At 39.1% G+C, this 25,210-nt stretch overlaps 1 protein-coding gene across 17 annotated transcripts in view; it reads right to left on the bottom strand.

Annotated features, from left to right (window-relative positions):
• The window catches only part of tjp1b (tight junction protein 1b), a 67,757-nt gene that overhangs the window by 21,771 nt on the left and 20,776 nt on the right, over positions 1 to 25,210 (bottom strand). Inside the window, exon 1 of one of the 17 annotated variants that reach the window (XM_081712037.1) lies at positions 12,239 to 12,855. The exons of 14 other annotated variants lie outside the window; for them this stretch is intronic. Coding sequence is in view for 1 of the 3 variants with exons in the window: in XM_035536636.2 (XP_035392529.1) it covers positions 12,234 to 12,260 (27 nt within the window). In the remaining 2 variants the exon portion in view is untranslated. Of the gene's footprint in view, positions 1 to 4,571; positions 4,909 to 12,233; positions 12,856 to 25,210 lie in introns of those variants that run through there. 2 more of the 17 variants (XM_035536636.2, XM_035536641.2) reach the window with 2 other exon arrangements.

A 25,210-nucleotide genomic window follows, 5' to 3' on the forward strand; every position in this document is an offset into this window, starting at 1 on the left:
GTCAGTGGGGGCTGGTTTTAATTGCTCATGGTTAAAATAAATAAATAAAGTAAAAAAAAAAAAAAAAAAAAAAAGAAGAACAAAACCCTAAGTGAGAAATCATCCCTCCCAAACGATCCAATGCGCTCTCCCTCTCTGTCAGCTGCAGCCTCCTATGCTGCAAGCACAATGGCCAAATGAGCTCATTCTGGGGACCATTAAAGCATAATGAAGCATGAGAGATGGATTATTAATTAAAAAGAAAACTCAGCTCAATTCAACAGAAGGAGAAGGAGTAGAGTGGGAGAGAAAGACAGACAAAGAAAGGAGAGCGAATGAGAGAAGCTAACAGGAGAAATTTGCTGAACAAGGGCACAATTACTGCCAACTCAACTTCATGTTCTGCATGACAATGAAGAGCTGGTGATGGTGATTTAGTGCTACCAATGTTGTCATTTCAAAACATCTTGCTAAAGGAGTTAACTATTTTTAGTGCAGCGATGTAGACAGTTAATTTCAACAGCACATGCTTTAATGCTTATGAAGTCTGTTTAAGTCTGCTTCTCGAGTCTGTTTTTGAGAGCTGAATTTGAATGTAGAGGTTAGAGGAGAAGGGTAAAAGGCAGCTCTGTTAACTCCCTTAGGAGGGCCCACAAGTTCTTTTTGCTAGAAAGGACTAAAGATACACTAATTTCACTCACTGCATCTAGCCCACTTTCAAGCCTTCAACAAGCAAAGCCAATGGTTTTGTCTGAATGTGTAATTCATACGACTGTTTTAGTTTTAAGTATTAAACAGGTTAAGTGTAAGCAATTAGGCTAAATGCTACACCTGAGTAATGCATAGATCAACACAGAACACTGATGCTTAGATACAAGGCAGATACTACTGACCGACACCAGGATTGTTCATACAAGCCATACAATTTAAGACAGATATTCAACCAGCATTTAAATACCTGCCTTAGATCAAAAAGAATGAAAATCATGGTTTATAAAACTATGTTTAAAGAAATCAGGTTCAGTGAAGATCAGTTATAGTTACAGTACAGTAACCAAATGAGCCTGCTGTCTAGTCAGCAATGTTAATACAGTGCTTTGTTATCAGGTTTCCATGTTGTTAAACGCTTGCACATGACCTCATCATTGCCATGACAAAAGCGATAATAAGCATTTCTATTACCACTACACTGTTCTGGCCATTTCAGTAATACAACCTTAGCTACAAACCAAATTTATGATGTCACTGAGTTCAGATATACTGGAAGTTATTAAAATAAATTACAAGCTGGAGATGTTTGTTTCATGCATCTCTCACTTGCTTACCAGTATAGAGCTTTTTTTTATTTGGTTAAGTCACAACTAACCATTTTCTTTTAGGGAAAGTAAAATGACTTGTCTTCTGTTGGACAACACAACAAGGACTGCTGGTCTCCCTGGAAACACTTAAAACAGGTCCATTCATGATGGTGTAGGCGTTAGTGGTAGGAAATCATTTGTCCAGAAAAAAAAAAAGATTATGAAAGATTTTGTGCCAAGAGAAATCAAGTAGCCCTTTTATTAACTCTTCAGTTGGGGGGGGGGGGGGGGGTGTCAAATCTGACAAAATGGTGCAGAGCATGTTCTATCAGCACTTTCACAACACTGCTTCTCTGTTAAGGATGTATGTCCTTCCTGATGCACCTCAGCCTCCTTCCATTTACCTGTGATTTTTTTTGTTTGTGTGTTTTTGTAGTGGGGATTTGCTAGTTTAAGGGGGAGTGTGAAATGAGAGAACTTGAGAAGGCTTGTTACAAGATGAGAGCTAAACCTAAAATCAGACTGCTTCAATCTATTTACGTTCAGAATACACACACCTCCGAGATACTCCTGGCGTTCAACAGTTCTTTCTCTCTCCTTCTCTCACACACGCATGGACAGACATAGATAAGCTAGCAGAGGAAATGAGCCAGTGACTGATTTGTCCAAAAATATTTACAATCTAATCAAATTTTAAGCAGCTTCAAAAGTAGAAAGGGAAAAGATTTCTCTTACAAAATACCCTCGTATAAAAACAGGACAAATCTTCCCTGTTTAACTGGCTAATTAACAAAAAATGTAACACTAAATCAGAGCCAATAAACTGGTTTGGATAAAATGCATAAACTTGTAGAGAAAGACAGCTGGTCTTCACATTTTGACTGTTAAAGCACCTTCTTCAATAAAAAATGTGGCAATATAAAAAAGTGGATGAGGCAAGAAGTCTCAGTATGACATTAGACGATCAGATCAATTTTCAGAGCCATTGTTACAAAATACCAGATCATTCCAAATGGTATACAAGCTTTCTTATTACTATTAACCTACTTTCAAAGGTCTTTTCTATACCCTTTATGTGAGCAAGCACACCAAGTCTAGGTCTATCATTGTAAAGTTTTATTGGTCACTTATGGCAACATAAAATGTAAACCTGCATAGAAAGGCCCTATATCGTTTTATTCGTGGTTAAATTTAAATAAAAACAAATTCTGCTGTCTACAGCAGTCTGAGGAAGCAGAATATTAGATCTAGTACATTTTAGAGAAAATGAGTGGGGGTTTGAGTTATTCTAGTTACTGTAAGCTTATACTGCATGTGCTACAGCCTACTCTCCACCACAACCTATTTTTGTGCTTTACTCTCTATATATTTGTTTCTTACAGGCAAGTAAGTGTCTGGGTGTTATTATGCTTATAGGTAAGTAAATACCAGCAAGGTGGTGTGTGAGGAAAGTAAGGTTTTAGCTGCACGTTTTATAAGGCCATGCTTTAGCCCCTGCAATTCCATGCCAGTCGAGATTCCACCCAGCAGGAAGGAGGCTGGCAGAAGTGGCAGCTGACAGCTCTCTGCAGCAAGGGGTCTGGAGGCTTGTGCGGAAGCAGAGCCATTTGGGCCCACACACAGATGGATCAGACAGCTGAGCACAGCTCTAACGAGAGCCTGGGACCAAAGTGCTCTCTGAGAAAGGCAGCTGCCCAGAACAACTCCTCGGTAAGACAAAAAGTGATGGGAGGAAGCAGAGGGGGTCCTCACTGCAGCATACAGCTACAACCAGGACATAGCTGCATCATTATAGAATTCTGGTCAAACAATATGCTGTGTCTGGGTGCATGTGCATGCATCTTTGTTCGTTTTGAAGAAAAAAAAAAGAACAGTCACAATGGCAAATAATATCTTCAATTCAGACATAATGTTAAGGATTATACTGTGGTCTGGGTCTGGGCTACCTGTGAAGACAACCAGAACACAGATATCCAGCCTTCTTCCATGCGAGTTCATTTAACAATGTTCTCATGGCAGTGGGCGTCGTCACATCATAAAAGGAAGATTTACAATAAAATGATAGGTTGCATTTATTATGACAGGTTTAATTATTTCTAAGGGGTTAATTGAGAAAGCAAATTTACTTTTGTGATTGGTTCTCTATTATGCATTACTATGGTATTGCAAGTAGACTGTGTAAATTCTTTGCTATCAGTCATAGCTGTTTAGTCATTACCCAGTAGCACACTTCCCCAGTGCGCAGAGAGAGAGAGAGAGAGACTGACTAAAAATAGCTTCCATTGATTGTTGCTGGTAGGTTTAGCATGGTAGCAGCATGGTACAGTCAGGGAAAAACTGCTTCTCAGTTCAGTCCTCAGGAACCCCAAGAAGTGCATGTTTGACTCCATCTCAGTTCCTAACACACCTAAATCACTCAAGAAGACCGAATAAGATATATAGTTAGAATGTACCAAAAAAAATGTGGACTGTCCTGGAGGCTCTGTATCCTGGAAAACACCAAGAACTGCCCTGTAAAACACTGATCTAAAACATCTAATGTGCAATGTACAAGTATATGGTGGTAATCTGAGAAACATTCTGAGGCTCTTTGAGATAGGCTGAGCCTGCGTAAAAGACTCAATGCGGGACCAATGCCTGGCATTTTACCTGCATTCCCAGCCATACTGTCTTTAAAGCATAGAGGGGAGAACAAACGTGTGTTGGAAAATATGTCCTAGTTTTATCAGAGCCTAGCGGCAGAATTGGGCCTTTACAGCCAGGCTGTGCAAGAATTAATGACACGAGACACCAAATAATTACGTCAGAATGAGGACTCTAATCAAGCCTTCCATAGTCAGATGCTATTTTACAACCCACAGAGTGTGACTAGCTCCAAATCACTAAAAAGCCAGGATCAATGGTTCTACAAGCAGCATGTGTACACACACGTGCACACAGACGCGTGTGCACTGGAACCATCACTGCAAATTTTTACCTGTGTATAAGTAATAATTCAAGTCACAAACATGGTAGAGCGACACAGGCCTAAGCTTATAGTAAGCATGTTAGGAAAATGGATTAGCAATGTAAAAAAACTGAAATATGACATGAAACAGCCTAAATTCAAAATAGAATATATACAAACCAATATACTATTTAGTGTATTGACACGCAATAGAACTAATAAGACCATTTCGTTTACTTACATAAATGATCCAAGTAAACATGATCTTTAGCAGGCTACTGACAAAACACAGATGGTTTAACAACACTTGTGAGCACTAAGGAGTGTTTACTAAATGATCTACTTACAGCATTTTGCTCTGATCATGTCAGAACACTGAGAATCATCTCTGCGTCTGCCTTCCTCTATACCTAATCCACCTACAGATCCCACAGACTCAACCTCCCAGCAGTGCTAGCCTCATAACAAAACTGCCTGCTCACTGCAAGAACTGCAATTCAATCACTGAGAAACACAGAAACAGAAAGAGACGGAGCACAGGAGGGAGCACAAGAGCAAGCTAGAGGGAGGGAGGCTGGGTAAAGAGGAAGGGCGAGAGAAGCAGGGGCTCGCTGTATGAGGTACCATATGGTATAGGAAACCATGAAACTACTATTCAGAAATTTAGCTGCATAGAAAGAAATGAACGCAACACAATTAATCTGGTACCACAACACACCCACACCCACACCTGAATAAATGCCTGTGGCTTGGCAGTGCTGTAAGAGTGTCAGTGTGTGTGTGTGTGTGTGTATATATATATATATTTTTTTTTTTTTTTTTATGCGCAGTTGTGTCATAGTGTAGAGCTCCTCTGCTCAATAGGAGCACAGATCCATCTGCAGTGTAAAGTGCTGTACTGGCCTTAACCCCTGAAGCACCATGGTGGACAGAGCTTCCAGGCATTGCCTCACTGCAACTCTCTGATGACTTTGCTCACACACTACGAAATGACCGTCATCTACAGGACTCCTACAGTCTTTACAGAATTGGTTTGCCCCAAACCCAGTGAAACCTTTTCACATGTATGACTAAAACAACTAACTGCAAAAGGACAACATAATATTACAAACCAGTGCACAAATATGCCATGGAAGCACAGAAGCAGAGACATTTGCATATCACACACAGTTGGGAGCTTCTCTGCCATAGAAGGCAGATATGCTGCATAGGGAGGATAACACTGTGCAGTTTCCTGAGTGCCCCATGCCAAGGCAGCATTCATCCCCTTTCTCTCAGTCACACACACAGATGCACAAACAGCAGGAGTGTTTTTTAGATATTTTACAGACAGGTGAACCAGCTGGGATATGTAGTCTGCTAAGTGCCATAGATCAGTGTGTCTATACAGAGATGCACTTATCTCTGATCCCACACCTGTGCAGAGATGTTTTGAGTGACAAGCCTGCCCTGATACATACACACACCCCTCCAGGAGGTTTCTATCATACTGTCATGGTGGAATGTACATCAGTACACAGGTCAAGTAGCAACATATTCCATGTACGTTTTCCTTTTCTCTTCCACCTTTAACACAGAGAAAATGAATCATTACACCATCGGCACAGAATAAAGGGTGACAGAAAACAAGAAACCAAAAGAGGTGAACAACCACTATGTGCTGTCTCTGATCAGCTAAATAAATCTGCCCAACAGTGTAAGACTGCAGATCTTACCTGCAATTTATTTTACTAGTTAAAAATGCCTTAGCTTTAAAAACCCCCCCAAAAAACCCAAATCAAACAAACAAAAACAAACCAACAAAAATGTTCACAGAGTCTCTAAAGTATCAATGCCTTTGGTACATAAAAAGTGTGCGGGCAGGATTGGGAATGTGGCACTGCTGAAGCTATTCTTTAACAAATTGCTATAAATAACTCAATTCTGCTGATGCTACATTATAATAAAGAGGCCACATGTAATGATTAGGGCTCAGGTTTCCCAAGGAGACCCTGGAGAAAACATGGTAAACGGAAGCATGGATGCGGTCTGCAGTTCACTCCCATCTTTTGCTACCTTCCCACTGTGACTTAAAATAGTGTCTTATTAAACAAAGATCATACACACAATTTATACTGCCATATCTTTTTGAACAAAAGGTTAAGCCAAACAAGGCCTTTATTCATAACTAGTGAAACCTTATATTCTTTAAGTAACTTTATTCTAGACCATTGTCATGTTACATGACCGAAGCTCTTGAGTTTTAGATCATAGACAAACATGACATTTCACCATATTTCCTGACTAAATGGAATTCATTGTTTCTTTACTGAGTCCAGGCCCTGAGACAAATTTTCCTAGAGGTTCCCATACTTTTTCCAAATGACCTTGATACCACTGATGACAGCCAAGTATTAAGAGGATTTTCACCCAACACCTTATACTTCCATAATTCATTGAGGATGAAAGCTGCAGCCTATTCAGATTTTCATATATCTCCATAATTGACATTTATAACTCAAAGGCCACAATGCAAAAAAGCCAGTAATGTGACAAATCATTTCTTATGCCACTGGAGAGAGTCAAGAGATTACCAATTCATGAAATGACAAATACATACTTGAAAGCTAAGCACGTAGAATTAGAGAGTCTATTGTGACTTGCAGAGATATTTCACATTTCTTTCATTATTTTTACACATTCAACTTCTATTTTGCAAGAACAGAAAAACATTGCATTTTGCTCATGATCCACCTCTTATTTAACTATGCCAGTGTCTCGTGAACAAAGAGTGTCAATGGGGTTACTTGGGCTGACCAGACTTCTTATCCTGTTAGACCTGTCCATGTCCTGTAATTAATCAAGTCTTGTCATTAGATTGGAGGACAACTATCTTTAGATCAGTCCTCTTGGTTAACGTGATGCAATATATTAAGCTTGGTGTCCTAATCAACGAAAAGTTAATCAATGTATACAACAAGGGTGTAGGATTATATAATTAGGTTTCCATAAGGTACGTCATGATAAATAAAATTAAATAAAATACATACATTAAAATACACATCGGCCTTATAACTCAGTCCAATACCAGTGAGATCCCTATACACACTGTAAATAACCTGGTAAAGAAGGAACAAGCACTTATCCAAGTAGCCCAATAGCCATTTTTAATTCACAAACTGTCAAAATCCTTTAGTCGAATGCAGGACAAAGATGGCATGCTCCACATATATTACGATCCATCAATATTAGATTAATTTGAGAGTCACTAATGCCATTCATGGAGCTTAAGGGGTGTGTTAACAGACAATAGCAAACACACTCCTCTCAGTGAGATATGAGCAGACAGTAGGATGAAAGTTACCTCCACTGAGATATGGAGATCTAAGCTCTCATTTCACTAGGGGAGATTAACGAGGGCATACAATTGATCGAGTTGCACTGCCTGAGTTCAACTCAAAGGGTAAAGATTCTGTCATTAGGATGTTACCTGACTGATAAAGGTAAAAATCAGAAATAAAAGCAACTGGCCCACCTTTCTTTATACCTTCTCTAAGACCTCATCCCATCTCATGTATTCAACTTCATATAACAATATTTATAAAAACAAGATAAAGCTGTGTGCATTAGTTTGGATCTATGTGCAGAGTACATGTCAGACCACTTGGCCTCTGCTCAGCTGATACGCAGCTACATATTACTACACTAGGCAGCAGGAAATGAAGACTCCATTAACCCCAGGTGTCACTGCTGACCTACAACCCCATAACACCAGCTGGGGAAGATCTGAATTTGGTGCATGTGGGTCACTCATTCCAGCAGTGGATCTCTGCATGACTCATGAACAACTGGTAAAAATCCAACCCACATGTACAGTGCAACTCATACTCCTTTTGTTCTCAAATGGGAATGAATGAAAAAAGAGGTGGAGGAAACAGAGGGTGACTACATACACTTAGCATGCAGTGGTACTCACCATTGCTCCAAAAAATCATCATACCTGGTTTTCTTGGCAAAGATAAATGAATAAAGTGGTGTACCAAATAGCTTACTTGTTTTAAAAGCCAGGTCTGAAGGCACAGATAAGCAATGATATGTTGGACATATAATTACTGAGACCTAAACGCTAAACTCTATTGGTGGCACACTGCTCGAAACAGCCAAAAAAATAGAAATGATACTTTTCCTCCCTTATATAGACAGACATTAAATCTGGACATTATGACTCTACTGACAAAGTGTTTTGTTTTTGAAAGTCACATGAAATGAAGTTATTATAATATCATGCCATCAGCATTATGGCAGTAAAACAGTCATAAAACAATTGTCCTGATACCACTTAGGGAAGCTTTTCTTCCAGAGTGTGCATAACCTTGCTTGACCTTTTGGACTGATACGGACTGTTATGTCTACTCTGCAGACTCCAAGCATTCAGTGGAGAAAAACATAAGAAATACAAATTCTATAAAAACAATGAAATGGAAATTTCACAACATATTCATAGTATTTTCTGATATATATGTTGTTTGTAAAATTGTATTGTGTTATATGAAAATGAAATCCATTCTTGTCCCTTACTGTACATGAAAAATACAAGACATACCATGTTTCATCTTGAATGAAATGTGAAATCCTACCTGAAACAACGAGAAGATTTTCAAAGTTGTGTGACACACCTTTTACAGAGTAAGGACATAAAATGAAACTTTATATCCAGTTAACAAAGAACAGGGCTGTAAGGAGGTGAGATGGGAGTGAACCCACAGAACACTGCTGCTTGAAGGAGAACCAATCAACATGGAGGACCAGATGTGACATGGATATGGACACTGCCCACCTCTACACCCCTATAAATCACAACACTTAACATTTCAAGGTGGAATTGAGTATTGGAGGCCTGTTGGTCTCAATTATAGAGTTGAAACTATGATTTCTTCTTAGCTGATGCAACTTCAAACTCATCTGAACAAATGCTCATCAAGAAACATAATTCTGCATGCAACATTTTGGAATAAGTGCAGAAGGGTCTGTTTCTGCAATTCCCAGAACATCAACCAGGAGACTGACGCTTCCAGCCAAGCCTATTGGTCTAACTCAAGGACAATACTGAACGTAAATACATACTTTCTCCCTGCTTTTCCTCTCCAAAGTTAGCATAGTGTTCTAGTCTTGATACTGTGACATTACAGATTAAGGAAAATATTTTTTTCTTATATGTAATCATTTAATTTCATCATAACTATCCTATTTCAGCTTGGTATATGGTGATGTTTTATTCTTGTCTTCCTTTTCCAACTGATTTATTATTAAACTTTGTTGATGTGTGTGTCTCTTGTCATAGTAGTTCTAACATCTAAGAAAAGTAGGCTATTCCATTAGAGTGGTCAGAATTTCTATCAGACATTGAGAAAATTACTACCATTTCCATAGATACCTTGTGTTAACCATCAGGTGTGTCTCATTCTGAGACTATTTTGTCCTGTTGGACTGGTGCCTCATTTGTTGGAATCATTATCATCAATACGCTAATAATTTCTAATGTGAATTAATTTAATTAAAATCTGAACACCTACAACACTATGCTCCGACAGCTCTATTCTGGGATCTTGTGTCTCAGCACATCTATTTCTGGGATCACAGAAAATGCAATAAAATAGTGCTTAGGGAATACTCCATGGATTCCAGTTTTAACCTGTGAAATTTATGCACCTTGTACAAGCCATCATGCCTACAATCTGAATGGCTACAACTGGTTAAAAGCTCCCTGGAACATTAATATTCTTCTCATCTCTCATTTTCAGTCATCCTCATTCTCACAACAAATGCAAAGATGTGCACATGAAAACACAACCCCCCCCCCCCCACCCCAATCACAGAATAGGGCGACACTGAAAAGAAAATTCATAATAATAATGATGTCATGTTCTAAAAAAAATATTAATCACAGAAAAAGACAATACCTCAAATGCTGTACTTGTGAAAGTTACTTGTCACACTATTACAACACACTATAATCTCTTGATCCAACAAAGATAATTCATGTCCAGGTTTAATTGGGGTGCTGGTCACCTGTCAAGCAAGATACAAAAAGGGCAAGATGGAGAGGGAGCGAGAGACATTCCCGGTCCAAACCTTTCACCTTGATTTTGTCATCTCAAATCATACAAGGCCATCATCACTCAACAGCGGAGGACATGTACAGCTTATCCACCTTAACACTGATAAAAATAAATCACAACACGTGGAAAATAGGACAGCTGAATCTTCAATTTGAAAAATCAATAGTAACTACACCCTTAATAGCAGAAAGCTTTCCAGATTTACAAGAAAAGCCTGCAACTGTTTTCCTTACATGCCTACCTACAATTTAAGTAAATCTAATTTCCCCTCTTGATGTCATAATTAAGCAACCGTTATCTGTTAAACTATTTCATAGGTAGCCTTTTAACTTGTGTGACCTGTTTGAGACATTGCTACAAGTGTGTCTACAATCAGTGCACTGAAATGAAAACAGCTTACCAAGGATCAACTTAGAATGTATTGAGCTTTTGCCATTTAACATGTGCTGATGCCAAAATTTGGAGAAGTTGGAAAATATATTTTCCGGTATCATCTTAAACATCTGTACAGCAGTATCACTGAATGCTTTTTATTTTCACAACTTGCACTAGGAACAGTATAGGCCTAAGCAAAGACAGATCTTAAGACAGATCTTCAGAATTCAGTTTTACTGGTGGAATTCCCAAACGGGGAATAAATCATGCAAGACTAAATAAAAGATAATCTACCTGGAATTCGCTTTTAAAACTTGGGTGAGCACCTCTAACTACGTCAGTTAGGTCCAAAAAGAAAACTTAAAACCTATGATGTTTAACTAAATTAAAAGAGAACATAGTATCAATTTTGCATAAAATCTACGAGAAACCGATACATTACAAAGGGGGAAGAATGGGTTAGTCACATTCCCGGGATGTCAGACTGGTTTACTGAAGTTCACCTGTCAAGTTTCAACCGAAACAGAAACACGCCCATATTTAATAATACGTTACTGAAACTAACTATAAGTAGGGCATATCTTTTACTCCAAAACAACAACTAACTCGGATTATAAACTGGCTAGAACTGTTAACCACAAAGTTCCAGACAAAAGCTACAAAGAAAGCACTTATAAAACAGATGCTAGCCATTTTCCTTAAAAGGGGAATTAAGTTACTTAGGTTAGCTAGAACTTCAAAACTGGAGCCAAGGCTAGCTAGACATCCTATTAAAAACGTTACGATGACTATCTAGGTTAGGAGCTAGTTAGTTAACCCAAATATAATAGCCCAGTAGCTATTTAGTTAGCTACATCATAATGAAGCTGGCTGGCTAAGATAGCCAAATATAACAGTCTGACTGCAGCGTATAATTCAAGAAAACGGGCTTCTGCGTTATCCGTTAGTTAGCTAGCGTTATTTAACTGAGCTAGCTTACCTAGCTCAGCAACACATTGCAACGAGCATCACCGGCTTACCAGCGGTAGGTTTTGCCGCTACGAGTGTGGCTTTTCCACAACGTAACATTTTCAGCATTTTATGATCAGTCAACGTTAGTCGTATAACAACATAATATGGCCAGACATAACCAACAAGCGAGCTAAAACCCGGCTGCAGTTGGCGTCTAACGGCAGTTAAACATCTTGGCTAGTGTGGGTTAAATAGCTAAACAGCTAGCCAGCGACATAGAAACGAATAAAATTATACCAACGGTGGCCAAAATTAGGCAAACTAGGCATCGTAAAGAAACGCGTTAGCTCTCTTAGTAATGTTAGATGGACACCACGCCGGCGTTTAGTGAGACACATGACCTTAGAGAGGTATTAGGCAGTGGTCTCTAGCTAGCTGGAGACGCCATGCCTACCCACTGAGAGGTCGCTAAAGTGCCGAGTGCTTTGGACAGAATTGAATGAAGCTAAATATGCTCTGTGCACCAATGTTTTCTACACTGTTGTTGAAATTTGTCGTTAAACATAAACAATAACGTGGAGTTACCTTACTAGAGGCAGCTCGGGCAGACATTTTGTTCCTCCTTTAGCTTCCCAAGTTGACTTAAACGTGGTGGCTTTTTTAAAAACAGAGCGAGCTACGCTTGCTTGCTTGCTTGCTTGAGAAAACAGCTAAACGGCCCGTTTGGTTCCTCTCGCCCGGGTGCCGCAGCGCCGGGCTCGAGTTTTAACTGTAGACGATGAGCAACATGTCAGAAATCTTATTGAGGAGATCCAAAGTTCCCAGCCGAGCTCTTCTTTAGCGTAGCAATACGCTGCCGTCAGTGGCTCCCGCTGGTACTGATGCAACGAATCGTATCCGAAAATAACTCCCAAATGCGACTGCCGAGCACAATTCGGCTGTATTAACACGTCCCGAACCGAAATATCCGTTCGAATGTGCGTTTGAGCACATGTAAGGAGGGAGGGATTTGTGTCCTCAGCCTCCGTACCTCTCCACTGCAATGGCAGACACGGGATGCCTTTCCCACAGCGCTCCGAGTCCAAGCAACAACCGTGACATGTCTGTCTGGGAAAGTCCACCGCGCTACTCCAGGGGTGTGAGTAAAAACGGTGAAGATTATTGGCTTCGTATTCCAGTTCCGCGGTGGTTATCCGACACAAGATTCCCGCAATGAACAGCAGTGTATTTGAATGATAGCGACTAAGTAAAATGAAATGCCTTGCTGCAAACATGGGAAATGATTTGCTCCCATCAGGAAAACAAAACAAAACAACGTCATTGTTTGTCATTAAGGAATTGATGTATTAAAAGCTGATTTGCCAAAGCTCAAATTTAGATAAACAGATAGCGCTCGATTTCATTTAGTAGACCAAATACAATTGCAAACTGATATAAGATATAATTGAAAGACCACATTTAGATTTTGTGGTTGTGACCACATTATTCTTTTAACAACATTAGAAAACCTCTATCTTTTTAGATGCTGGTCTTTTCCATTTCTGGATATAACAGTACTGCAAAACATTAAAGAAATCACTGCAACTGAGATTAAGATATTAATCTGTTTGAAAAACTGAGAAAAGCGAATTTAAATGGAATAATTCATAGCTCATTATTCATATCTGATCTACAAATTATTCATATCTGATCCACAGATTATTCATAACTGATCTACAGATATTGCAAACCTATGTTTGAATGTTTCTGAGATGCTTTTTAAAATGAACGGTTTATACTTTTTTTGTTTAAGTTTTTTTTTTTTTTTCCCTTTAATAATCCCTGTATTTGCCATCACTCTGTGGTGGAATACACCAAGCAGACACCTTGCAGCATTACAGCAGACAACTATGCAAGGCTACAGTGAACACAGCTACATAGGCAAGAAAGTGTTTAGCCTGCATTTAAACCGCCAGACATAACTCAATTTAAGGGCTTCATGGTAAAGCTAAGTGTTTTACAATTGTAAACAGTGGATCAACAGAAAATTAACTACAATGCACAACATTGTCATAGTTTATAGTAGTCGTGCAATACTCTTAGGCAGAGATTACTGCTGTTGATGGTGTCTGTTCCATAACATCACTCAGTGTCATTAATTTGGACTATGCTTCTGGAGGATCGAGAGCCCACGCACACTGGCCTTCCTGCCACAACACCAAAGTGTAGAACCAGGATAATTTTTTCCTGACACAAGTATTTCCATAACTAATTATCCATCATACAGAATTCTCTGCACACCCTGCATCAGTTCTTAAAAAATGCACAGTACTCTTGTATAATGCATTTCACATTTAACAAGGACAATCTGATTGGGAAGCATTCACTGTTTCAAACAAAAATCACAAAATCTGCTGTTACTGTCAGGCAATAGTGATGGTGGACCTCAGTGAAAACATCAGTCATTAGCTACCTAAGCAGAGAAAAAGCAGCATAGGTTATACTGGATGTCCTTTCAGTATATCACCCCTGTTCAAGATCTCAGCGGAAACAGCAGGAGCCTAACAGAGCGAGCAAAGCTGCACGGGGCACATAAAGTAAACACAAAAGATACTGACAGTTGATTTCAGCATTATGCCTGGCCCTACATTTAGAATACTACTAGAGGGTTTGTCATCTGGACCCATTCTTGGATAGTCTCACCAAGCATCATCCTGAAGTTGAAGAGACATTGCAAATGAAATACACATTAGGAAAACAACAAAGTAATCCAAACACCAAAAAATACAGTAGCTTGGCTTTGGGGATATGTCTACTATTGAATGAAGAAGAAAATTCAATGGGATGGACTGTTCAATTTAAACCATGCCCAATTAAGTACCTATGACAATGAGAATTTGGTTAAGCAAGGTAGAACACAATATTTGATCAAAACACCCGTGCCCTTAATGTAAGCAATTTTATGCTGCATGAGGCTGTTTTGCTCTTTGTAGTCCCCTGACTGCCTCTGTCACCTTTTATCTCTGTTAATGAGCACAGGAGAGATACAAGCTGAGTGTGAACCAAGAGGAGATGGGGTCCTGCGATGATGCTGACGTAAGGAGGCTTCATGCCATTTCCGCCGAAGGACGGAGCGATAGAGGGATGAGAAAAAGAGGCAGAGGAGGGGGAATTTGACTTCTGTATGTTAGAACAAGGTCACGCGCCTAACAAATGAATAAACAGAATAGTAATAAGATGTAAATACATGAGGAATAGTGGGAATTCAAGACTAGCCTCACTATTCTCAGCCTTGGCAACAGACTAGTGTGACTTTCTGAGAAAGAAAAGGCCTGTAAGTAATAGTATTTTTGTATTCAAAGAATATCCCGGACCTCTTTTTAGCATCTTCAGTTGATTTATAGAGTAAAAAAGAAAGGTGGGGGGGGTCACCTACAAATGACACTGTAAGAAAGGTTCTCTTGTCTCATTCTTCCCCATAGCCTTGTTGCTGCTCCACCGCACATTATGTTTTACAAAATGTGATATGTCCATATTTCACGTTTTAATCTTGAAACACAGGACTATTGCCATTCTCTAACTCTTCGAGCTGCCCTGTTCACCTTTTACTTACTACCTTATAAGTGGTTTTCCTGTTACCTTTTTTTAGGTTCCCAGCTCATTATCAGTTTATGTCTTGAGTACTGTCAAGTATTAATCACTGATTATATTTACATAGGTTGAATATAACTTCTTTTTGGAAAAAAATAACTCTTGACCCCTGCATTCTTTTACTTCTTGTCCAAATAATTGAGAAGCTTGTGTCTGTGGTGTTACACTCTTAAAAAGAAGGCTCTTAAAATGTTCTTTGTTTCTGTGTATGGTTCTTGGAAGAACCTTTAATTAGAACAATAACTTTTTGTTATATGTATGGTTCTTCAAATGGCACCAACCAAAAATGTTTTTTTAAAGAACCAATCAATTAAGGATTCAGGGAAAAATAAACGGAATTCCAAGGAATCCTTTCTGGTTTCAGTTAGCACCTTTATTTTTAAGAGTGTTCATCATTATGTCAATACAAATAATCTTAATGAAACATTTCAGTTAAGTTTTCAGGCCTAGCTCTGCACCTCTCAGTGTTTTTAATGATTTGTCATATAATAGAGTTAATAATATATCTAAGGTCTGTAAAGTTCTCGTGAGATAATGCAGAAAATAAATCTGATTATTGTATCAATGTCTCTAGATTTCTATAGTACTCTTATAGGTCTTACAAATTTACGAGTTCAGAATATTGCAGCAAGAGCCCTGGCATATACCATTACACCAACTCTTAGATAATATCACTTAGAACCTGTATATTTTAAAATGGATTAAACATTTTTCTTAATAATTTTTGTTGTCTTGTTTCCCTCCACCATAGCAAAATTATTTACGATATATGTTTGTTCTACGTATTCAGATCATCAAAGAGCAAATCCCTAAAACCTGTCTGAAGTGCAGGGAGTCAACATTTTGTTACTAAAGCCCAAAGCACTAAAACCCTCTTTCTATATTCCTGAGAACCATCAATACACTTAAATACACAAAAAATATTCTCAAATTTGTTGCAAAGTTTTATTCTTATACTATTTTTATTATTATTCTGTTTAACTTTACTGTTTTTGCTTTTTATTAATTAGTTAATGTTCTCTTTTTATCTGTTTATAAAAATATCTTTCTCTATATATCTTTTTTCTTTTTATTATAAAGATTTATCTTTCTGTTTTTATAAAGCTGTGAAACATATTTTAAAAAGTGCTATATGACTAATGTTTATTGTTGTTTTGCCTTGTCATCAGTTCAGAACAAGAGTTCTCAGAGATCTCCTAACACTGTGCAAGTGGTTCAGCCAACAAATAAATATTCTGACAGATGTATAAATCAGTAAACTGCCTCTCTTCAAAACCCACAGATGTCCACTGTACTCTTTCTAAAGCTGTATACTTGATATACAGTGAATGCATATGCTAAATTCAGCAACACAGAGATTGGACACATTATGCTTTATAACTAATTTAGCTTGGGATGGATGATGATATCAGTTACTCAGTGAGGCATGGTAGCATTGAAGTACAATGTTATGTTGATAATCTTTTCTGGGGCAGTTCTGCAGCTAACCTTTTCATTCTTCATTTAATATATACTGCCTGAATTGACATATTCAGACAAAGTTAAAATATTGTTTCAATGAAGCCTACAATCTCAAGGATATTCTATGTGCTTTATCAGACATAGAAATTAATATAATGACATTTCCAATATTATTGTAAGTTGTAGTGAAACAAAATGAAAACCATAATTTTGTTGTAAATCTTGCCAGTGCTTAAATAATAACCTATATGTTCATGTTGCAGAAACGAAAGATGCACATTTATTTATATCCACAGCAACTAAACAAAAAAATAAATGTTTCAGCTGTTGTGTACACATAAGTAATAATATCCACCAGGAACAGAGTGAGTCAATGTCACGATGAAAAGTGAATCACAGATTCCAAAGGAGCTCTTCAAAGCTCTTAGGCCGTGGGCAAGAATGAATCACCAGACAAGACCAGCAGCCCAGTAAGCAAGTCTTAGGGTTCATTTATGAAAATAGAAACCCTCACCTTCAGTGATAAATATTTGGCAGCTGCTTAGCTAGAAAGCAATGCCGCTTGGGTTAAAACTTGTGGTTCTTGTAACATCATAAAAACAACATAAAAACCTTTATGGTTAACTTTTGGCCATTTTTGAGTTTATCACGAACGCAGACAAACACCATAAGTTATTATAGACTGGCAGTGTATAACTCAACAAAAGCCAACCAAAAGGCAACCCAGCCTTCTTCTGCCAGGGTAAGGTCTCTCTCTCCACAAAGTCTGGTCCTAGAAATACTCTAATGCCATCTAAGCGAATACCCTTCAAAATGCCAGGCACAACAACTTTCCATGTGATTATGTGTTGCCAATGCATTTATTGGATAAAAAAGAGGCCTGCACAGGTCTGCAACCAGAAGAACATCTCATCAGAACAATACAAGATGTTCTGTTAGTGTGATTCCCAGGACTCGTTAGGGGTTGGGCTACAAACTGAGATCTGATCAGTGATCTTAAGGATATCAGTACCATGCCGATAACTAGTTTGGGTTTATTTAGGCAGCAAAATTACAAAATTACAAATTTTCATTAAAAAAAATGTAATTACCTTGCGTAAAAGTAAATTGCTTAGTAATGCTAAGCTGAATAAAGTGTAAACACTGATCTTTTTTCCCTTTTCTGTTCCTGTTTTCATGAATATTGGAAAAACGAAGCCCTACTCAACAGATTTCTGTCCTGTCAGCTGTTATAGAGCAGCCACACTGTAAAGCAATTAAGGCATTGATTTGGAAGAAGACTCATTTTGTGCTTACTGGCCTGTCGATAGCTCTTGGTAGAATGATTAAGTAAATTTAAAAAAAAACAATTCCACTGAAAATACTAAGGACAAAGTCTTCTGTTACCAACAACTTGTAGCTATTTTTATTTTATCCCATGATATCCAGGAAATAAATATTTGACAGTTCTGCTGGCATATTCTGGAGATCTAAATGGCATTCCCACAATATTTCCACAACAACTGAAATGTTGGGAATGGTGAATTAGGCATATGATTAGTCTTTTAAACAGGTACAATGGAAATGTGTTCTTCTGTGTGATTAAATTCAGTTGCACATTAGGAGACACCAGGGCATATGTATGATAAACCTCCATCATGTCATCTGCCCTACACTCAGAGATGAACATTTATTTATTTGTGTATGGAAAGAGATGTTTGTACAATTTCGGCTAAGGTTGACCTTTGCATGTCTCTTCTTCTCTCACCAGCTCTTTCTTTTCCATCCATCATTACAATAAACACATAGTGCCAAAAGCCACATGAACATGATGTTGTAAGAGAAAGCGACCGAAAGTTGAGTAAACTCAATGCTTGAGCTAAAGCCAGAAGCACAGGATCTCAGTGCGCAGAGTCTGGGGCGCAGGAGGGCACCCCACTGTTCCACACTCACACATTGTTCTAGGAGGCAGTACATACTGACAGCTTGAGTAACCAGAAAATACAGGAACAGCTAAGAGAAAAAGGAAAGAAAGAATGGGGCAAGGTTACTCTAGATCCTGAGGCAGCCCTCAGCCAACACGATCTGATAGAGATGTAAAGGTCATCCTCCCCTTGTTCTTGTGCAGTGCAGAATAGCTTGTTGGACAACACTCTGGACATCTTTGGTTTCATATACGCATTTGGGCTGCTACGTGAATGAGTTCTTGAAAAATAATTTTAATTATATATCCCTTTGGTCAAGTAAAAATGATTTTATTGGTCTGTGAGTAAACACAATTTCTAGCCAGTACTACTGCAATGATATATACCAAAAAACTGCAATCCAGCCTAGCATTTTGGGGAAGGAGGAGAATGTTTCAAATGCAAATTCCAAATTTTCATATAGGAACTGTCATGCCAATCAAGCATTTTCAGCCATTTAAGGTGGACAACAGTAATCATACTTTACATGACTCTATATTGAAATTCTGAATTTAGTTGGGCTTATGGAATGAGCTTTACAGTGCACCTTCTAGAATGCCTGTTTTCCTTTTGAAACAACAGAAGGGTTTTAGATAAGACACACTAAAACACAATTGATAAGAAATCATAATTTTCAATGGAGGCTGATTACAAATTAATTAACTACAATCGATTAGCTTCAGAGCTCTGAGCTTCCAAATATTTTTATTCATGCTCAGTTAGGCCACTCAGACCTGAGAGCTGCTTTTTTTTTTTGTATCATTCATATAATGCTCTTCTACCGATAATAACTAGTGACGTAATCTCCATAAATCATAAAGTCCTTATGAATAATTTGGGATACTAGAACACTTATTGCAATCAGTGGCACCATTTCTTGGTGGGAAAAGGGGAAGTAAAGAAACAAATGCATTGATAATGTCATTACAAGGATAAACAGAGAAATGTGTTAAAATCAACTCCTTTCTGTTTAGTTCTGTATCACATCTCATTGCCTTCTTGGGACAGAATATGTGGTGAAAAATATTTCACAAATTTACAATCAGTCGTGCTCAACACATATATCCTCTACGTAATCTTATTAAGCTTGTTCCTAATGATGAATCACAGCTTTACATCATCAATGGCTAATATCTCTCCAGACTCATGTCCTTGGTGGCACTCAGAGATCCAGGTTTTGATGGCAAAGGTACAGAAGTTACCAAATGTGGTGCCTGTGATCGTTCACTCTGTGGGATGAGAAAGTTGGGGGTAAGAGTGAGGAGGTGGGGGTAGAAAAATCATCTATGGGGTAATCTACCGCACTGCGCAAAAAGCCCAACAACGCAATAAATCTCTTCCGCTTCACAAGGAAATCAATTCTATTAATCCCCACCTGTGCTTCCTATAGAGAGTGAATGTTTACAAGAATCCCTAGATATATGAGTCTAGTAGCTTCAAGAGGGACAGCCCAAAGGACAGTCACAACATGGCTCTGATGGTTCAAGCAAAGGTGATGTATTCTGAGAATGGGATGTGGTGGAGGTGAAGTGTATTAAACACCAGGGGGCAGCGACAAGCATGGAGTGTGTGATTCCCACTGAGATTGATGCTAGCATTAAAAATGTCGTTAAATGAATATATTTATTACAGGAAAATCAAGTGGTAGTGTAATTTCTCTTGCCCACCATTTATTCCACAAAGCTTTATCAGAAAAAAAAAATCGATCTATTCTGGAATTCAAACTCTGAAGTGAATATCTGAGATGTCCTGAGTCAGGTTAACCCCAAGACAACTATTGAAGATCAAGGCTTGATGGGCGCTTAGGGTCTTTACCACAGAAACATAATTATCATAATTTATTATCTCTAATCGGCCTTTCCATGCCTGTTCAGACAAAGGCATGGCTTTATTTCTACACACAGCTATCATTTCTAAGATGAAGATACACAGACCTTAGGACTAACCGAAACTAACTTCCTATACATACCCTCACATAGATGCACACACGCACACACACACACACACACACATACACACACACACACACACACACACACACACACACACACACACACACACACACACACACACACACACACACACACACACTGTCATTAATTGATTGCTGGTACCATTCAGTATATCCCACAGGGAAAATGCATCTAATGAAAAGTACATATAGCGCTTATTCATAAATAAGCCAGGGCAGACAGTCTTGACAGAGTGGTTGAATATAGCCTTAGAAAGGAACATTAACTTAAGGCTTACACATCAGTCACAATCGCCATGCCTTGCAATCACAGCGCAAGTCTAATACCTCTTGAATTCAAAATAATCTATATATATGTGAGCCGAATCACATATAATTTTTATTCACAAAGACTAGTAAGCATTGGCACTAAAGATACTGCATGCTGACTGAATCCCACAATATCTATACATGCTGTATCCCTGTTTGCCATTGTACATCAGAAGCTAAAAAAATTACTGCATGGACAGCCAGTCCCTTGAGATGCCAGAGGAAAATAACCAAAGTGATGTGATTCACAGTGGCAAGGCGAGGCACACACAGTTCTGCTAGCCAGAACCAAATCTCCTCGATCCCCATTACTTTCAGTGCCCTGGACCCGCTGACAATGGCGTGCCCGAGAAGTGAGCTCATGATACTCCCTGCGCTTGCAGTCGTTAATAGTGAAACTCTGCCCTCTGCCGGACCCCGGCGGTACTACGCACTTCCTGCCTTGGACTCGTTACGTCCAAACGCGCTCACTCACTGCGATTTCCACCTTTAAAGCAAGGAGTTAATGTATTTAAGATATCACAATATTGGAATAATAAAAGCAGTGTTATGTTTACAGTGAGACACATTTTTGCGCACAATTAGCTATATCAAAAAACTAATTTAAAAGTGGACCATGAAAATAAAGAGAAAAATATATAAACCATACTAGTGAAACTGCAGGGAGCAGGTAAATTCTGGTAATTTCAGGTTAAGGTCAAAAGTATTTCTGATATGCTGTCTTGAACTTGCATTCAGGGAACATGAAAATGAATTAAAAAATGACAGAAACACCAAATGAGACCTTGACACACATGCCTGGTTATATAAAGCAGCCTGAACAGGAAACAAACAGAAAAAAAAATAGTTTAAGGTTTTGAATTGCACAAGAAACATCATTAAAGAAGCACATTATTGTCTTATCAATTACATATCATTTGCATTTGTGCAATGTCAGCTCCCTCATCCACAGGCTTGTCTGAATGTGATGGCCCCTGAGAACATATGGTGTCTCCCTAGGACATGGCACATATCTCCCACATACAAACAAGCAGCACCAACCAGCCCTGGATGGCACACAAACAACTCTCCTTTCATCCCTACACATGCAAACAGACTGAGCCAGGCGTGCCGACACAAAGGCCTCAGGAGCAGTCCAAGATGAACAATTCTTAAACACGTATGAGACCAATGAGAAGAGTCAGGGTCACGCACACTGAATAGGATGTTCTTGAAAGAACTGTATATTACTGCAAAAGCCAGCTCTCAACAAATCCATCCAAAAGCAAAAGCAAAAGAAAACAAAAGAAAACAAAAGAAAACAAAACAAAAAAACGCATGAAAACTTTACAAAAACCATACAAGTGCAACTGCCAGGAATGCTGATTTCAGGTACAAGGCAGATGCGCTCCTGCTTCCCCTAGCTTGAACGTGCATTTAGCGTACACTGTAAAAACGTAGCGCGGCTCTTTGCGTTCTTTATTTGTAATAGAATGTTCCGTGGTAGCCAGGTCATTCTGACCTGCATATGCAATGAAAAGACATGTCTAGCCTGCATCTCCATTACAGTGCATTGTAGGACTAGTAAAGGTTGTATATTCACCACTGAAGCGCACTTTTCCATCACATAAAGGCCTTTCACTGATTAGCTCTGCCAGCTGGGAGAGAGACAGGACAACCACAGCTGAATCAGGAACCGTCCCAGTATACATGTACTGGATCCAGATGCCCTTGCATAACACCAGGAAGCTAAGCCGGAATGAAATCATGTTGGCGGAGAGGGAAGCTGGACCAAAATAAACTAATACCTCGAAAGAAGCATACACACTTCATTAAACCATTACTTCACCAGGCGTTTGTGTTTGAAATCTCGCAAGGTCCCTAATAGCTGAGGAGGCAGAATCTTTTCCATTAGGGTAAATGAACAAGGGCAGGATGATGGGTGGGGTGGGGTGGAAGGAGTCAATAGTAAATATCTCACTCAAAGCTTGCAGTTTTGTAATCACAGTTAAAATAATACAGACCGTTCATAAAACACGGTCAGTTCTATCATACTTTTCACTTTGGGAAGTATATAACAGGGCATGTGGATATCTGTGAATGGCATGACTGGTGTTTTTGTTTGTTTGTTTTTTTGGTGCCAGCTCAGCCTGAACACTAAGCACAGGTCAAGCTGAACAGGTTTTGCCCGAGACCATGGGCACTGTGGCTGACCTCTGACCCAGCTGATTCACTGCCACCAAGCTAGCCTTCATTCTTGAACAGTTTCCATTAGCCATAAATCAAGTGTGGATGCCTATATCATCCATGGCATATATGGGCTACAGCCTCCCTTGAAATATAGCCAGGGCTTGTGGGCAATCTGTGCCCAGGCAATAACAAACAGGACAGTGATTCATAAAAACCTCATCAGTGCTGTGCTTAACTAGAACCTTAATCGCCAATTATCTTCTGATAATATGTGTTCAGATAATGTAATAAACAGTATAGCTTGTATTGTGTTCTTGAATAAAAATGATACATTTTTATGATTAGACATTGAGACTTACCCAAGAACCCTTCAAAGGAAATCATATTTCACAGAATTACTGATTAATGTCTTTGATGTTGTAATGTACTATTCTCCAAAAGAAATGGTGACATGATTGTATTTTTGCATTAAAAAAGCCCAAACTCAGTAGCTTCTGACTGGGGACAAAATGTGACTAGATTTCAAATACCATCAGATTGATAGTAAGCAATATAATTGTGAAAAAACAGCTACAGAAGCTGAAAAATGAAGCCGGGACAAGAAACCTGAAACCGAGAACATGCCACCCGGCTTTCTGCTATATATGGCATTTATAGTGTCAAATCTCATTTTAGCACATTTGAACATATGAACGCAAAGAACGATTTAACAGTATGAGTGCCATCTAGATTCATGACTGTTATTATAAATATTATAAATATTGTAAGGGGGAAATGCTGACGGAGAGATTAGCTCTAGCATCAGTAGGGTGTAGTATGGACCTTCACGGCTATTGCTGCGCTTCAGTTACTTTTTTATGTTGGAAGGGTGTTTTAGAGGTGAATTTAGAGTAAGGGGAAACCTAGTAGATTGTACTATATACAGATCCCTTAGCTTTGAGTGTAATTAAATGTAATGTCAAAAAATGAATAAAATTATAAAGATACTTTTCATCTCTTTTCCAGACATTATTTTAGTATGCAAAGGAATATGTTCTGCTCTCCAGAAGCTCAGACAAATCTTGGAGGAATCTCAAATTCCAATTCCTCTTTAGAATACAATATACTGTAAACTCAGTGTTTTAATGTGCTAATGTTTGATAAACTGCATTACTGAACACTCTTAAATGCATGTAGTAAGACATTTACTAGAGGAGGAAGCTTGTGTTTTCTGCAGTGTGTGTGCTTTTAGTGCAGTGCCATATGTTAAGTACGTAAGGACACACATGGTCACATGGCCTTACTCACTCCCAGATTGTGAGGTTCTGTGGGATCAGACTCACAGCTGGTCCTCATTCACCACAGCATCACCCTCTAGCATACCGTATACCTATATACTCTCTCTCTCTCTCTCTCTCTCTCTCTCTCTCTCTCTCTCTCTCACACACACACACACACACGCACACACACACACACACACACACACACACACACACGCACACACACACAAACCATTATAGTGTCACAAGAACAAAACGTTCTCTTCTCACTATGCTAGTCTTCTTTCTCATCCAGCTGGTGGGATCACCCATGTCTCCTCCCCTCTATGCTCCAGAGCTCCACACCAATTCAAAGTACATCTCCTCTCCTCTCCTCTCCTCTCCTCTCCTCTCCTCTCCTCTCCTCTCCTCTCCTCTCCTCTCCCCTCCCCTCCTCTCCTCTCCTCTCCTCTCCTCTCCTCTCCTCTCCCCTCCCCTCCTCTCCTCCCCTCTCCTCCCCTCTCCTCTCCTCTCCTCTCCTCTCCTCTCTCACAGCTCATTCCTCACTTGGAGCAGATCTCTTGTGTTCCTGCCTCTCTCTACATCATACTCCGTAGCTCCCCTCTCTGTTCCCATGTCAGTGGGGATGAACACATTCTTCTATGTCCCCTCCCCTCTCCTCCGCTCCTCTTTTTTCTTTAACCTTTCCATCACTCCCCTCCCCTCTCCGCACATTGCCCACCCCTTCCTCCCACCTCACGTGCATTGGGACACTGAGCAATTCTCTTCACTGCATTCCTCTCCTTCTTCCCCTCATCTCTCAGCTTACCTCCATCTCTC

The sequence above is a fragment of the Electrophorus electricus genome, chromosome 4 (assembly GCF_041902795.1).
Source record: "Electrophorus electricus isolate QZ-2024a chromosome 4, ASM4190279v1, whole genome shotgun sequence".
Taxonomy (NCBI): Eukaryota; Metazoa; Chordata; class Actinopteri; order Gymnotiformes; family Gymnotidae; genus Electrophorus; species Electrophorus electricus.